The sequence below is a fragment of the Homarus americanus genome, unplaced genomic scaffold (assembly GCF_018991925.1).
Source record: "Homarus americanus isolate GMGI-L3 unplaced genomic scaffold, GMGI_Hamer_2.0 scaffold52827, whole genome shotgun sequence".
In the NCBI taxonomy this organism is placed as follows: Eukaryota; Metazoa; Arthropoda; class Malacostraca; order Decapoda; family Nephropidae; genus Homarus; species Homarus americanus.
In genome coordinates this window covers 123,772-137,500 of record NW_024720433.1, presented here as the reverse complement: position 1 = coordinate 137,500, position 13,729 = coordinate 123,772, and the positions used below count along the sequence as shown (strand labels likewise).

The window sequence follows — 13,729 nt, the reverse complement described above, 5'->3', positions numbered from 1 at the left end:
ATGGAAACGAGGGAGAATGAGTAAAAGAGGGAGATAAGTAAAAAGTCTCTTGGCAAAAAAATTACTAAGAGTAATCGACAATTTTTCTTTCTCAATAAGCCATCCAGCTCACCTGAGTGTCTGTGTGAGGGAGATGTTAAAACTATCACCAGCTCCTTAGAAAGTCCATTAGAAAGTGTAAAATCAAGCAATTATAAAAACACCCGTGAAAATGTTCCGTTTCATATTGTGTAAATTATTGTGTAAGTTGAATCATAGCAACAAGAAGTTATTGATGAACACGACGGCAGAGAGAGGAAAATTAAAGTGCATCTTACTTGTTCTATCATAATTTACTGTACTGTACACTCTATAATGAAATAATAGAGTCATCACCATTAGCTTTTGAACACCATAGTACACGGGGGAAGGTGGAAATGACTCGGAATTGACTAAATGTTTATCATTAAACTATGTGAAAGAAAATGACAGAATATTCAATAAAAACAGCCAGAAATATATATAGTTATTATTAATGTTAACCTTTGAGTTGTTGTCAGCTGTCTGGTCGACCTCCTGTACAAGTCGTGAGTCGGTAATGTGTGTGTGTGTGTCCTTCCTCCGCCTCCCAGACCGGCGCCTCCCTCTACCTTATTAAGCTCAGAGATAAAAGACAACTGAAGTAACTCAAGTATCACCTTAAGACCAGGACCGTATAGATGTTAAAAGGTCACAGGTAAAGGTCACGGGATCAACCAATAAACTATTATAATTAATGAACCGTAGTGAAGATAAACAGTTATAGGAGTCCCGGGGTAGAGGAAGGTTATATATGTTGAGTGAGTTATTAAGTAAACATTCGGTCCTTCCATTAGCTCTGGGACCATGATGAGTAAAGTGCTGGAGCTCTGTTAAATCTCTCCCCATAACACTGATACTCCTAGTTCACATCTTTAGGATAATGAGGAAAGAATATTACAAGTGAGAGTCAAAGGACATTAAGTTATTTATTTGACCTTGACTTATTCTCTACATAAGAATATTTAAAGTGACTTCATCAGTTAACATGACATGATAAATATATGAACCTGTACAGCGAGTTAAAGTCTGTTAATAATAAGTAAAATTTCGTCCAGACTTGTTGACAGAGCTATTATCATATGACAAGAGTAAACAGTTGGTATTCAACGATATGTTGACATCTCGGTATAAACCTTATAGATATATATAGTACTCTTCATGCTTCACCCTTCATGTATCGTAGAAGTTACTGAAGCTTCATGTAGGCTGCAGGATGTAGTTAGGTGTCGGTAGCAGCGTCTAGTGATACAGACACAGTGGGTTCGCCAGAAGGTTGCAAGAAGCATCACGAAAATAGTGGTAGCCCTCTGCGTTCAACAGCAGACAGTTCTCAGCTGACCCACCGTCTGGCTCCAGGGTATAATGCTCATTAGTGTAACCCCAGAATGGTGAACCTGTGATGTAAAGTTTTGTGTTAGACTTCTGCCTGGAGTGAGGGCTATTGGTGGTAATGAAGGAAGAGGGTTAAACTACTAGCCTGACTTACATGTTGTATTAAGAGACTGGAGGAACAACGTGAGGCCTTGGGCCTATCTGATCATCGGATTGTAATTCAGGAGGTCTAAAGTTACTTAATTCCTCTATTACTATTTATCATACGGGGGACTATGAGCACATATTTCACGAGGAATAGGTGACTTAACCCCGGGGTGGAGGGACAAGGCAGTACACGACCACTCGCATCCCTGACCAAATTATCAGTTCTGTCTTCCAAATAGTGGAAATGCATAACCAACATACAGACACACAGTATCAGTTCTGTCTGCTGCTTATAGAAGTAATGTTCATTGTGTGTTCGTTGAGCATAAAAAAATTCATATTTTTATTTAGTAACTTGTTTTACCTTTACCTCTTCTATAAAACTATTGAAGTGTTACAAATGGTATTGGAGAAAGGTCTCTAACGTATCTATTGCTGCTCTGGCGTATTTAATCGATAATAATAATAATAATAATAATAATAATAATAATAATAATAATAATAATAATAATAATAATAAAAGGGTTTTGTTGTTTACAAAAAGCCTATGATTCGCAATGCAAACATGTGAATAATCGGACCATTTATTTAAGTAGGAAACAGTCATTCTATGTAGTAGGTAGTTGGCAGCTACCAAACAGGGAGGTCTACCGCCTGGGAAGATATTGGAAGCATAATGTGTTGTCTAATGGTAGACCCTGCTGCCTTATGTGACCAAGTCCCTGGTTGATGATCTAACATTCTGCTTCATTTACACACAATTGCAGGGTCTCAATTGTTTCTCTTACCATTGACAACACAACATACATATAGTGTTTCTCACTCTTGATTAATTTTTTAATTTTTGTAATTTTCCATGGTTCTTTATTAATATTATTATTATTATTATTATTATTATTATTATTATTATTATTATTATTATTATTATTATTATTATTATTATTATTATTATTATTATTATTATTATTATTATTATTATTATTATTATTATTATTATTATTATTATTATTATTATTATTATTATTATTATTATTATTATTATTATTATTATTATTATTATTATTATTATTATTTTCGCCCCCAGGCCTCGATGTGGGTCAGTGACCTGTGACCGGGTAGGCTAATACCCGTAAAAAATAAATAAATAAATCTACGAAGAGCGAATACAAAAGTTTCTGAATATTTTTGGAAACTCGAGGTGTATTCGGCAATTTTAGACAAATGAATAATAAATGTAACTTATCAAACTATTTTTTTTATCGACAAGCTTAAATTTAATATTTGACAAACATAATAATAATGAGGAACAATACCCATTGTGACGTGCTGGCCGTCCGTCCATGTCCAGAGGCCTTCGCTGGCCTCGTCGGAGGCACCCAGCCAGAAGGAGTGACCAGCAATCTCTGCAACACAGTTGTGATCAGTAACCAGTGACAGTTGACAGATTGATCTGTGGTTCTTGCAACACAGAACGTGTGATGTTTTGCCCAAGAAACAGGCTGGCAACACCTTTTATCTATGTCTTTGTCTTGTGTGTTGCGTATAATGATTCACATCTGTTTACAAACACAACAGTCAAGCGAGTCTCTATATGAGTTAGAGAGGAGTCTTCAGCATATAGAGGCATTAATCAACATACCTTCCTGGTGTATGTAGACGTATATAGCCCTCAGGTCCTCGATGTCTGTAATGGTTGCTAGTTCCCCGGATATTCCATGACATGACTGGCGAGCGTCCGCCCAGTTCTGTGAAGCCCACGTCACGAACGACAGACACAATCCGCCAACATTCACGAAGAACGTCGGGCAGTTCACCTCCGTTGTCACTGCTGCTAAAGTTTGAGAATGACTTTAATAATACAGTGCTCGAGGCTCGCGGGTCTAGGACGTCTCAGACCACCAAACTAACAGTACAGTGAGGTACACACACACTATGTCACTGGTACAGTGTCCGAGGAACAACCAAACGTATAACATAAAGTGAAAATTGACTCGTATCTACACCTGCTTCTGTGTTCAGTAACCCTGACTCAAGACTTGTGACTTTCTCTACTATAACTTGTAAACTTTCAATAAAACATCAGTACAGTAGTTTGTATTATACTTACCTGTTCTCAATAATTTACACAATAAATTAAAATAGTGCAAACCTTCAAATATTTCTTGTTTGGTTAAATTTAAGAAAATATCTAATCGTAAGTACCATAGACGGTACATCTATGCTGAGTCATGATATACAAGGCATTACAACAGAGTATTAGGTAGTTTATGGTGTATGATCGTTGGTATCTTGTACAGTGAAGTCCAGCTAATTCACTAGCGTCTTAATACTTTGTGGTTGAACAAAGAAAGAATTGTTGTAAAAGTACTGAATAATATCATTAATGTTGTAATTGGAGGGCAAAATGATGCTCTGAAGATACGCTAATTAGTTCAACCATAATGGTGTTTCCCGGGAATTAACGACAGGGTGACCTGACCTTGTGGTGCTTGTTATTATTGAACTTCGAGATCACTGAAATCAATTGAGGCCACCGCCGTAGTAAGGCCACAAGCGCCACCGCGCCCCAAATCGATTTACCACCACAGAATGTTTCAAGAAGGTTTCCTCTATCACAAAGTGTGTCCTATGTAGATGACCCAACACCTGTTGTGAGTGAACCCGAGGCTGGGCCGTCACGGGGCCGTAAGCGTCCGTGCAGGTCTTACACGTGGAAGAGTAATGTAGCAAAAAGGCCTCGTCATGAAGGCAATGCATACACCAGTCGTATGACCAAAAAATTACTACCAGCAAGGCAGGTAGGTCCCTCCTGTGCCGATGGGTGTTTCACGAAAGTCGCCTTTTTCTCTATTCTTTGAAAAATGTCACATATGCCCTTACTACTACAATGGCCTCAATTATGTCTATGTACACATATATATTTATCTAGTTACTTGTTTGTTTAAGTTGGCTTGGCTGTTCACACAATGGTACTAAGGAGTACAGGCAATTAACGTCGTTCATATAGAAACAATAACCGGCCGGTAACTCTAAGCAGTCTTCTTCGTGATAATTATCTGGTTGTTGTCCACCGACAGTGGCTTCCCAGAATGGTGTTCCTCGAGGTATAGGCGCACCACTGGATGAGCGCCAGTCGCCCTCCTGTTCTTGATCGGCTCCGTCAATCCAGAAATGTCTGTCATCCAAACCTGCGGAAGATACCAACACTGTGTACTTGTAATTAGTATCCAACAGTTCTCCGTGGTGTGCTCGTCCTTACTGTTGGTCACCTCTGCCTTGCCACATCATTTTGAGATACTTTACATATTGATGTCAAAATTCTCACAACCAACACATAGTACAATATATATCACGTTTATTTACTTCCTACCATCATCATATTTGTCGTCAGTGATGGTGATGTATCTGTGAGGCTGGAGGATCTGCTTAACATTGTCTTGTTAAAGGAAACGTTAAATAATTCATCAATATGTCATAAACATAATAATGTAATAAAAACCTGAAGTAGTTCTTACCATTATTATAAATGTAGTGGATGATATTGTATAGCCGTGTGGCTGTGAGGATGGCGGCCAATTCTCCACCTACTGAATGACACATCTGGTGGGCCTCCAAATGAGGAATACTGGCGAAGGTGGCAAAGTAGAGGCACTGATCGCCGACAGCCACGAAGGGTTCCTCACATACTGCCGAGGTGAGGTTGGTGGCTGCTGCTGCCTGGCCCACCCCCCTGTGGCCCATCCCACACGTGTAGGCTGTTGAAATTTGTGCTTGATCAAATATATGTGTGTGTGACATAACACTTATTGTACTTTTACAATGTTTTAGAGAGAGTTTAACTCTTGACTTATGACACACACACACACACATTTAGGCTTCCAAGACTAACGCCAACACCATAAACACAACACCAGCACGGACAGTCAGCAGCGTCTGGCGTTCCTCTTTACCTCTGAGAGACACAATGATGGGAACTAAGCCACTAGAACACTCGCCCGACGCCTGTTATCAGCGGTGCTGCTCTAACACGAGGACAACTCCCTCACTATCAATACACAAGATGACTGTTTTCCTTGTAGGCGTGTACTTACCCAGGAGGTGTGTACTTACCCTGGAGGTGTGTACTTACCCTGGAGGTGTGTACTTACCCTGCACGTGTGTATTCAGCAAGGCTAGGAGGACGAGGCTGCACGTCTTGAGGGAGCTGGTCATGGTGGCCCCGTATACAGTAATCTTTGTCTCTTATGCTCAGTCTTCTTCACCAGTCAGTTATCAGCAAGCAGAGTGAGGAAGCAGGGTCCCACAGTAGCTTATATCTAACTCTCCTCCCTGGTCAGCTGTTAGTCTCCCACACAGTAATCATCAACAAGATAACTGTTACCACAAGACGTTAAACAAAGACTCTGTATAACTCGCCACATGATAGTTGTGTCAACTAAAGTGGAAGTGCTTGTGCTTGCAGCTTGGTAATAAAAATTTACGTTCAGCTGACACAAAATACGGTGTTATCTGTCGTGGTTGACATGGTTTTCGTAGGTGGCATTGGACTGTTGATATTATATCTTGCTCCAGAGTTACGTAAGGTTGTTTTTCACATCATTAGAGACTTGATATTATTCTTCACGAGATATAAGATTGGTGCCACTCATCCGCCCGTCTTTGAACAAGTTTTTCCTACGGATAAGTTAAAAATCGATACATACGAGATTTTTAAGTCTTAGCAAGTACACGATGATTTTTTTTTCCATACTTACTTTACAAAACACATTAATTAAGCATTTCCACAATTTTGATAAAAGAGAGCTGTAATTAGGCCAGGAGGTCCGGGTGGCCTAAGGGATGGCCAGGCACTGTTTCCTGTCCCTCCACCCGGGGGTAAGTCACCTGTTCCTCATAAAATATGTGCTCATTGTCCCCCCCCCCCACCCGATGAGAAATACTAGTTGAGGAATTAAGTAACTTTAGACCTCCTGAATTACAATCCGATGTTCAGATAGGCCCAAGGCCTCACGTTGTTCCTCCAGGCTCTTAATACAACATGTAAGTCAGGCTAGTAGTTTAACCCTCTTCCTTCATTACCACCAATAGCCCTCACTCCAGGCAGAAGTCTTACACTAAACTTTACATCACAGGTTCACCATTCTGGGGTTACACTTTACAATATTATACCGTGGAGCCAGACGGTGGGTCAGCTGAGAACTGTCTGCTGTTGAACGCAGAGGGCTACCACTATTTTCGTGACGCTTCTTGTAACCTTCTGGCGAACCCACTGTGTCTGTATCACTAGACGCTGCTACCGACACCTAACTACAGCCTACAGCATATATATAAATATATTTATATATCTATATATATATATATATATATATATATATATATATATATATATATATATATATATATATATATTATATATATATATATATATATATATATATATATATATATATATATATATATATATATATATATATATATATATGATAAATAAACTGAAGGAGAGAAGAAAACACGAAGTTCCCCAGCGTTTTAGTGTAATTCACACCTTCAGGGGTGTATTGGTACGAGTAGGGGGACGAATGTTGATAATGATGGTAGAATTATATAGTAGTAGTAGTAGTAGTAGTAGTAGTAGTAGTAATAGTAGTAGTAGTAATGACTCAGAATTGGCTAAATGTTTATCATTAAACTATGTGAAAGAGAATGACAGAATATTCAATAAAAACAGCCAGAAATATATATAGTTATTATTAATATTAACCTTTGAGTTGTTGTCAGCTGTCTGGTCGACCTCCTGTACAAGTCGTGAGTCGGTAATGTGTGTGTGTGTGTCCTTCCTCCGCCTCCCAGACCGGCGCCTCCCTCTACCTTATTAAGCTCAGAGATAAAAGACAACTGAAGTAACTCAAGTATCACCTTAAGACCAGGACCGCATAGATGTTAAAAGGTCACAGGTAAAGGTCACGGGATCAACCAATAAACTATTATAATTAATGAACCGTAGTGAAGATAAAGAGTTATAGGTAAGAAGCTATAGGAGTCCCGGGGTAGAGGAAGGTTATATATGTTGAGTGAGTTATTAAGTAAACATTCGGTCCTTCCATTAGCTCTGAGACCATGATGAGTAAAGTGCTGGAGCTCTGTTAAATCTCTCCCCATAACACTGATACTCATAGTTCACATCTTTAGGATAATGAGGAAAGAATATTACAAGTGAGAGTCAAAGGACATTAAGTTATTTATTTGACGTTGACTTATTCTCGACATAAGAATATTTAAAGGGACTTCATCAGTTTACATGACATGATAAATATATGAACCTGTACAGCGAGTTAAAGTCTGTTAATAATAAGTAATATTTCGTCCAGACTTGTTGACAGAGCTATTATCATATGACAAGAGTAAACAGTTGGTATTAAACGATATGTTGACATCTCGGTATAAACCTTATAGATATATATAGTACTCTTCATGCTTCACCCTTCATGTATCGTAGAAGTTACTGAAGCTTCATGTAGGCTGCAGGATGTAGTTAGGTGTCGGTAGCAGCGTCTAGTGATACAGACACAGTGGGTTCGCCAGAAGGTTGCAAGAAGCATCACGAAAATAGTGGTAGCCCTCTGCGTTCAACAGCAGACAGTTCTCAGCTGACCCACCGTCAGGCTCCAGGGTATAATTTTCTGCAGCGTGACCCCAGAATGGTGAACCTGTGATGTAAAGTTTTGTGTAAGACTTCTGCCTGGAGTGAGGGCTATTGGTGGTAATGAAGGAAGAGGGTTAAACTACTAGCCTGACTTACATGTTGTATTAAGAGACTGGAAGAACAACGTGAGGCCTTGGGCCTATCTGATCATCGGATTGTAATTCAGGAGGTCTAAAGTTACTTAATTCCTTTATTAGTATTTCTTATGGGGGGACAATGAGCACATATTTTATGAGGAACAGGTGACTTACCCCCGGGGTGGAGGGACAAGGCAGTACACGACCACTCGCATCCCTGACCAAATTATCAGTTCTGTCTTCCAAATAGTGGAAATGCATAACCAACATACAGACACACAGTATCAGTTCTGTCTGCTGCTTACAGAAGTAATGTTCATTGTGTGTTCGTTGAGACTAAAAAAACTCATATTTTTTATTTAGTAACTTGTTTTACCTTTACCTCTTCTATAAAACTATTGAAGTGTTATAAATGGTATTGGAGAAAGGTCTCTACGTATCTATTGCTGCTCTGGCGTATTTAATCGATAATAATAATAATAATAATAATAATAATAATAATAATAATAATAATAATAATAATAATAATAATAATAATAATAAAAGGGTTTTGTTGTTTACAAAAAGCCTATGATTCGCAATGCAGACATGTGAATAATCGGACCATTTATTTAAGTAGGAAACAGTCATTCTATGTAGTAGGTAGTTGGCAGCTACCAAACAGGGAGGTCTACCGCCTGGGAAGATATTGGAAGCATAATGTGTTGTCTAATGGTAGACCCTGCTGCCATATGTGACCAAGTCCCTGGTTGATGATCTTACTTTCTGCTTCATTTACACACAATTGCAGGGTCTCAATTGTTTCTCTTACCATTGACAACACAACATACATATATTGTTTCTCACTCTTGATCATTTTTTAATTTTTGTAATTCTCTATGGTTCTTTATTATTATTATTATTATTATTATTATTATTATTATTTTTATTATTATTATTTTTATTATTATTATTATTATTATTATTATTATTATTATTATTATTATTATTTAATTATTTTTATTTTTGTATTTTTTATTATGAATTTTAGTTACGTGAATAATTATTATTATTATTATTATTATTATTATTATTATTATTATTGCAGTGTTATTATTATTATTATTATTATTATTATTATTATTATTATTATTATTATTAATATTATTATTATTATTATTATTATTATTATTATTATTATTATTATTATTATTATTATTATTATTATTATTATTATTATTATTATTATTATTATTATTATTATTTCTGTATTTTTTATTATAAATTTTAGTTACCTGAATAAAAATTATAATAATTATTTATTATTATTATTATTATTATTATTAATTATTTTTATTATTATTATTATTATTATTATTATTATTATTATTATTATTATTATTATTATTATTATTATTATTATTATTATTATTATTATTATTATTATTATTATTATTATTATTATTTTCGCCCCCAGGCCTCGATGTGGGTCAGTGACCTGTGCCCGGGTAGGCTAATACCCGTAAAAAATGAATAAATAAATCTACGAAGAGCAAATACAAAAGTTTCTGAATATTTTTGGAAACTCGAGGTGTATTCGGCAATTTTAGACAAATGAAAAATAAATGTAACTTATCAAACTATTTTTTTATCGACAAGCTTAAATTTAATATTTGACAAACATAATAATAATGAGGAACAATACCCATTGTGACGTGCTGGCCGTCCGTCCATGTCCAGAGGCCTTCGCTGGCCTCGTCGGAGGCACCCAGCCAGAAGGAGTGACCAGCAATTTCTGCAACACAGTTGTGATCAGTAACCAGTGACAGTTGACAGATTGATCTGTGGTTCTTGCAACACAGAACGTGTGATGTTTTGCCCAAGTAACAGGCTGGCAACACCTTTTATCTATGTCTTTGTCTTGTGTGTTGCGTATAATGATTCACATCTGTTTACAAACACAACAGTCAAGCGAGTCTCTATATGAGTTAGAGAGGAGTCTTCAGCATATAGAGGCATTAATCAACATACCTTCCTGGTGTATGTAGACGTATATAGCCCTCAGGTCCTCGATGTCTGTAATGGTTGCTAGTTCCCCGGACATTCCATGACATGACTGGCGAGCGTCCGCCCAGTTCTGTGACGCCCACGTCACGAACGACAGACACAATCCGCCAACATTCACGAAGAACGTCGGGCAGTTCACCTCCGTTGTCACTGCTGCTAAAGTTTGAGAATGACTTAAATAATACAGTGGTCGAGGCTGGCGGGTCTAGGGCGTCTCAGACCACCAAACTAACAGTACAGTGAGGTAACACACACACTATGTCACTGGTACAGTGTCCGAGGAACAACCATACGTATAACATAAAGTGAAAATTGACTCGTATCTATACCTGCTTCTGTGTTCAGTAACCCTGACTCAAGACTTGTGACTTTCTCTACTATAACTTGTAAACTTTCAATAAAACATCAGTACAGTAGTTTGTATTATACTTACCTGTTCTCAATAATTTACACAATAAATTAAAATAGTGCAAACCTTCAAATATTTCTTGTTTGGTTAAATTTTTAGAAAATAACTAATCGTAAGTACCATAGTCGGTACATTTATGCTGAGTCATGATATACAAGGCATTACAACAGAGTATTAGGTAGTTTATGGTGTATGATCGTTGGTATCTTGTACAGTGAAGTCCAGGTAATTCACTAGCGTCTTAATACTTTGTGGTTGAACATAAGAAAGAATTGTTGTAAAAGTACTGAATAATATCATTAATGTTGTAATTGGAGGGCAAAATGATGCTCTGAAGATACGCTAATTAGTTCAACCATAATGGTGTTTCCCGGGAATTAACGACAGGGTGACCTGACCTTGTGGTGCTCGTTATTATTGAAATTCGAGATCACTGAAATCAATTGAGGCCACCGCCGTAGTAAGGCCACAAGCGCCACCGCGCCCCAAATCGATTTACCACCACAGAATGTTTCAAGAAGGTTTCCTCTATCACAAAGTGTGTCCTATGTAGATGACCCAACACCTGTTGTGAGTGAACCCGAGGCTGGGCCGTCACGGGGCCGTAAGCGTCCGTGCAGGTCTTACACTTGGAAGAGTAATGTAGCAAAAAGGCCTCGTCATGAAGGCAATGCATACACCAGTCGTATGACCAAAAAATTACTACTAGCAAGGCAGGTAGGTCCCTCCTGTGCCGATGGGTGTTTCACGAAAGTCGCCTTTTTCTCTATTCTTTCATAAATGTCATTTATGTCTTTACAACTACAATGGCCTGAATTATGTCTATGTACACATATATATTTTTCTCTAGTTACTTGTTTGTTTGTGTTGGCTTGGCTGTTCACACAATGGTACGTTGGAGGACAGGCAATTACAGTCGTTCATATAGAAACAATAAGAGATATATATCTCTAAGCAGTCTTCTTCGTGATAATTATCTGGTTGTTGTCCACCGACATGGGCTTCCCAGAATGGTGTTCCTCGAGGTATAGGCGCACCACTGGAGGAGCGCCAGTCGCCCTCCTGTTCTTGATCGGCTCCGTCAATCCAGAAATTTCTGTCATCCAAACCTGCGGAAGATACCAACACTATGAACCGTTGGCTGGCCTGAGGTATTGGTGGGCCCAGGATCAATATTTAATTTTTTTATTTTTTACACTGTGTACTTGTAATTAGTATCCAACAGTTCTCCGTGGTGTGCTCGTCCTTACTGTCGGTCACCTCTGCCTTGCCACATCATTTAGAGATACTTTGCATATTGATGTCAAAATTCTCGCAACCTACACATAGTACAATATATATCATGTTTATTTACTTCCTACCATCATCATATTTGTCGTCAGTGATGGTGATGTATCTGTGAGGCTGGAGGATCTGCTTAACTTTGTCTTGTTAAAGGAAACGTTAAATAATTCATCAATATGTCTTAAACATAATAATGTATTACAAACCTGAAGTAGTTCTTACCATTATTATAAATGTAGTGGATGATATTGTACAGCCGTGTGGCTGTGAGGATGGCGGCCAATTCTCCACCTACTGAATAACACATCTGGTGGGCCTCCAAATGAGGAATACTGGCGAAGGTGGCAAAGTAGAGGCACTGATCGCCGACAGCCACGAAGGGTTCCTCACATACTGCCGAGGTGAGGTTGGTGGCTGCTGCTGCCTGGCCCACCCCCCTGTGGCCCATCCCACACGTGTAGGCTGTTGAAATTTGTGCTTGATCAAATATATGTGTGTGTGACATAACACTTATTGTACTTTTACAATGTTTTAGAGAGAGTTTAACTCTTGACTTATGACACACACACACACACATTTAGGCTTCCAAGACTAACGCCAACACCATAAACACAACACCAGCACGGACAGTCAGCAGCGTCTGGCGTTCCTCTTTACCTCTGAGAGACACAATGATGGGAACTAAGCCACTAGAACACTCGCCCGACGCCTGTTATCAGCGGTGCTGCTCTAACACGAGGACAACTCCCTCACTATCAATACACAAGATGACTGTTTTCCTTGTAGGCGTGTACTTACCCAGGAGGTGTGTACTTACCCAGGAGGTGTGTACTTACCCTGGAGGTGTGTACTTACCCTGGAGGTGTGTACTTACCCAGGAGGTGTATACTTACCCTGGAGGTGTATACTTACCCTGGAGGTGTGTACTTACCCTGGAGGTGTATACTTACCCTGGAGGTGTGTACTTACCCTGGAGGTGTGTACTTACCCTGGAGGTGTGTACTTACCCTGGAGGTGTGTACTTACCCTGGAGGTGTGTACTTACCCTGGAGGTGTGTACTTACCCTGGAGGTGTGTACTTACCCTGGAAGTGTGTACTTACCCTGCACGTGTGTATTCAGCAAGGCTAGGAGGACGAGGCTGCGCGTCTTGAGGGAGCTGGTCATGGTGGCCCCGTATACAGTAATCTTTGTCTCTTATGCTCAGTCTTCTTCACCAGTCAGTTATCAGCAAGCAGAGTGAGGAAGCAGGGTCCCACAGTAGCTTATATCTAACTCTCCTCCCTGGTCAGCTGTTAGTCTCCCACACAATAATCATCAACAAGATAACTGTTACCACAAGACGTTAAACAAACACTCTGTATAACTCGCCACATGATAGTTGTGTCGACTAAAGTGGAAGTGCTTGTGCTTGCAGCTTGGTAATAAAAATTTACGTTCAGCTGACACAAAATACGGTGTTATCTGTCGCGGTTGACATGGTTTTCGTAGGTGGCATTGGACTGTTGATAATATATCTTGCTCCAGAGTTACGTAAGGTTGTTTTTCACATCATTAGAGACTTGATATTATTCTTCACGAGATATAAGATTGGTGCCGCTCATTCACCCGTCTTTGAACAAGTTTTTCCCACGGATAAGTTAAAAATCGATACATACGAGATTTTTAAGTC

General features: G+C 38.6%; 2 protein-coding genes across 4 annotated transcripts; both read right to left on the bottom strand.

Annotated features, from left to right (window-relative positions):
- Positions 1 to 973: 973 nt before the first annotated feature.
- On the bottom strand, positions 974 to 5,832 carry LOC121860534 (macrophage mannose receptor 1-like). Of its 2 annotated transcripts, none has more exons than XM_042357693.1 (6): positions 5,688 to 5,832; positions 5,055 to 5,294; positions 4,473 to 4,727; positions 3,179 to 3,370; positions 2,853 to 2,942; positions 974 to 1,454 (listed from the first exon to the last, which is right to left on the bottom strand). In XM_042357693.1, exons 1-6 carry the CDS (start codon positions 5,749 to 5,751, stop codon positions 1,300 to 1,302), a joined length of 996 nt encoding a protein of 331 aa, XP_042213627.1. In that variant the 5' UTR covers positions 5,752 to 5,832; the 3' UTR covers positions 974 to 1,299. The 2 variants fall into 2 exon arrangements, with proteins under 2 accessions (XP_042213627.1, XP_042213628.1); XM_042357694.1 differs by having other exon boundaries at positions 3,179 to 3,367.
- Positions 5,833 to 7,765: 1,933 nt separating this feature from the next.
- On the bottom strand, positions 7,766 to 13,300 carry LOC121860532 (macrophage mannose receptor 1-like). Of its 2 annotated transcripts, none has more exons than XM_042357692.1 (6): positions 13,161 to 13,300; positions 12,281 to 12,520; positions 11,629 to 11,883; positions 10,330 to 10,518; positions 10,004 to 10,093; positions 7,766 to 8,246 (listed from the first exon to the last, which is right to left on the bottom strand). In XM_042357692.1, the coding sequence occupies exons 1-6, from the start codon at positions 13,222 to 13,224 to the stop codon at positions 8,092 to 8,094; spliced, it is 993 nt and encodes a 330-aa protein (XP_042213626.1). In that variant the 5' UTR covers positions 13,225 to 13,300; the 3' UTR covers positions 7,766 to 8,091. The 2 variants fall into 2 exon arrangements, with proteins under 2 accessions (XP_042213626.1, XP_042213625.1); XM_042357691.1 differs by having other exon boundaries at positions 10,330 to 10,521; positions 13,161 to 13,299.
- Positions 13,301 to 13,729: the final 429 nt, after the last annotated feature.

What these genes read in the sequence shown, in the direction of transcription:
- LOC121860532 (XM_042357691.1), bottom strand. Translation starts at nt 13,224, where the DNA reads ATGACCAGCTCCCTCAAGACGCGCAGCCTCGTCCTCCTAGCCTTGCTG. An exon ending in AAGCCAACACAAACAAACAA is followed by an intron (nt 10,522 to 11,628) that starts GTAACTAGAGAA and finishes CTCAAACTTTAG; the next exon opens with CAGCAGTGACAACGGAGGTG. An exon ending in CGGCCAGCACGTCACAATGG is followed by an intron (nt 8,247 to 10,003) that starts GTATTGTTCCTC and finishes TTTACATCACAG; the next exon opens with GTTCACCATTCTGGGGTCAC.
- LOC121860534 (XM_042357693.1), bottom strand. Translation starts at nt 5,751, where the DNA reads ATGACCAGCTCCCTCAAGACGTGCAGCCTCGTCCTCCTAGCCTTGCTG. An exon ending in AAGCCAACTTAAACAAACAA is followed by an intron (nt 3,371 to 4,472) that starts GTAACTAGATAA and finishes CTCAAACTTTAG; the next exon opens with CAGCAGTGACAACGGAGGTG. An exon ending in CGTCTACATACACCAGGAAG is followed by an intron (nt 2,943 to 3,178) that starts GTATGTTGATTA and finishes ACTGTGTTGCAG; the next exon opens with AGATTGCTGGTCACTCCTTC.